This window comes from Solanum stenotomum, chromosome 11 (assembly GCF_019186545.1).
Source record: "Solanum stenotomum isolate F172 chromosome 11, ASM1918654v1, whole genome shotgun sequence".
In the NCBI taxonomy this organism is placed as follows: Eukaryota; Viridiplantae; Streptophyta; class Magnoliopsida; order Solanales; family Solanaceae; genus Solanum; species Solanum stenotomum.
This window is the reverse complement of record NC_064292.1, coordinates 2,805,244-2,806,617: the sequence shown is the minus strand read 5'-3', so window position 1 is coordinate 2,806,617 and position 1,374 is coordinate 2,805,244. Positions and strand designations below refer to the sequence as shown.

The 1,374-nt window shown below is 35.7% G+C and overlaps 1 protein-coding gene across 1 annotated transcript in view; it reads right to left on the bottom strand.

The window, feature by feature from the left end:
- Positions 1-429: 429 nt before the first annotated feature.
- The window catches only part of LOC125843841 (sesquiterpene synthase 12-like), a 4,686-nt gene continuing 3,741 nt past the window's right edge, over positions 430-1,374 (bottom strand). Inside the window, exon 8 of the mRNA XM_049523058.1 lies at positions 430-606. Within this exon, the coding sequence (XP_049379015.1) occupies positions 430-606 (177 nt within the window). The remainder of the gene's footprint in view (positions 607-1,374) is intronic.

Below are 1,374 nucleotides of genomic sequence, written 5' to 3'. Positions count from 1 at the left end.
TTTCATCAAAATAATACAATACAATACAATAGAATAAATACAATACAATACGATACATTAACCATAAATGTCATGTGAAGAACAAGGATATCCGAAAGTTTCTTGATGGAATCTATATCAGTGAGAAGGGTAAAATTGTTGAAGAAGAATGAGTATTTTAGAAGTAGGCATGGTGGTGATTACCTATTATCCCAAATGCACGTTTTACTATCTCTTTTAAGTTCTTTTGGAGACTATATATTATGGACGACACAATATAACACAGTACGATACAATATAACACGATACAGTACAATACAATACATAACAATCATCCAAACAAAGAGTAAGAGGAATCACTGATTCTTTTATTATCAATCACATAAATAGAAGAATTTCAAGTTATATGCCTCCAAATTAGTACTTGACAATGTGTCGGCATAATTATCCTCATATCTTGACAGGTTCAACCAATAACAAGTTAATCATGTTTTTAAGTTTGTCTTTGGAGTTTGTGTATCCATCTTCCTCTTTATATAAAGTGTCTATCACACATGCGAAATATAAAACTCGTTCGAGAACAAACATTGGTACTTCAGTTGGACGAAAGAGGAGTTCTTTGTTTATGTGTAACATCCGGCAATTTGAAATAACTATGGAGAAACTTGAAATTTGAAGTAGTCATTTTTTTGGAAAAATTCAGAATCTGGAAAATTTGGCTGTGTGGAAATCAGTGAGTTTTTGACCAACTTTGAGCAGTCGTAACTCCTAGATCAGGATGATTTAGGAGTAGTTCCAGTTATGGTTGTGAAGCTTGTGGAACGGTCTTTCCAACGCCACCGAGTTTGCTCGATTCCGAGTTTGTATGAGTGAGTTATGCCCTTTAAAAGTTGGGCAGTTGGCAGGGAGTCCGTCCGGAAATTTAAGGGCATTTTGGTCTTTCACAAATCATTTCTTTTGAGGTTATATTGTTGTGTTAGGCTGTTTGTGGATCATTTTTGTTCCATTTTAAAAGAGAGAAAGTTAGGGTTCGTGAGAGTGAAGAAGAGAAGAAGAAGAGAAGAAGAGGAGAAGAAGAGGAGAAAGAGGAGATCAACAAGTTTCCGTCGTGGAATTTCGTCGGGGGTGATCCCTATCAAGCTATGTGAGTTCTTTAGTGTGGGTTGATCCTTTCCCCCACACACCAAACTCATTTTATGATTTGAGAAAAAATTGGATTTGTTGTTGAAGTTGTTAGTTGTTGTTGATGTTGTTAGTTGTGTTGTGGAAGTTATTGTTGGTTGTGGGACATGATTTGGTTGTGTTCTTGAGCTGAAACCTATTGTATATTGAGGGATTTTATGATCCTTAGTGTTGGTTGGTTCATACCCCCACACACCAACTCGTTTTTAATTC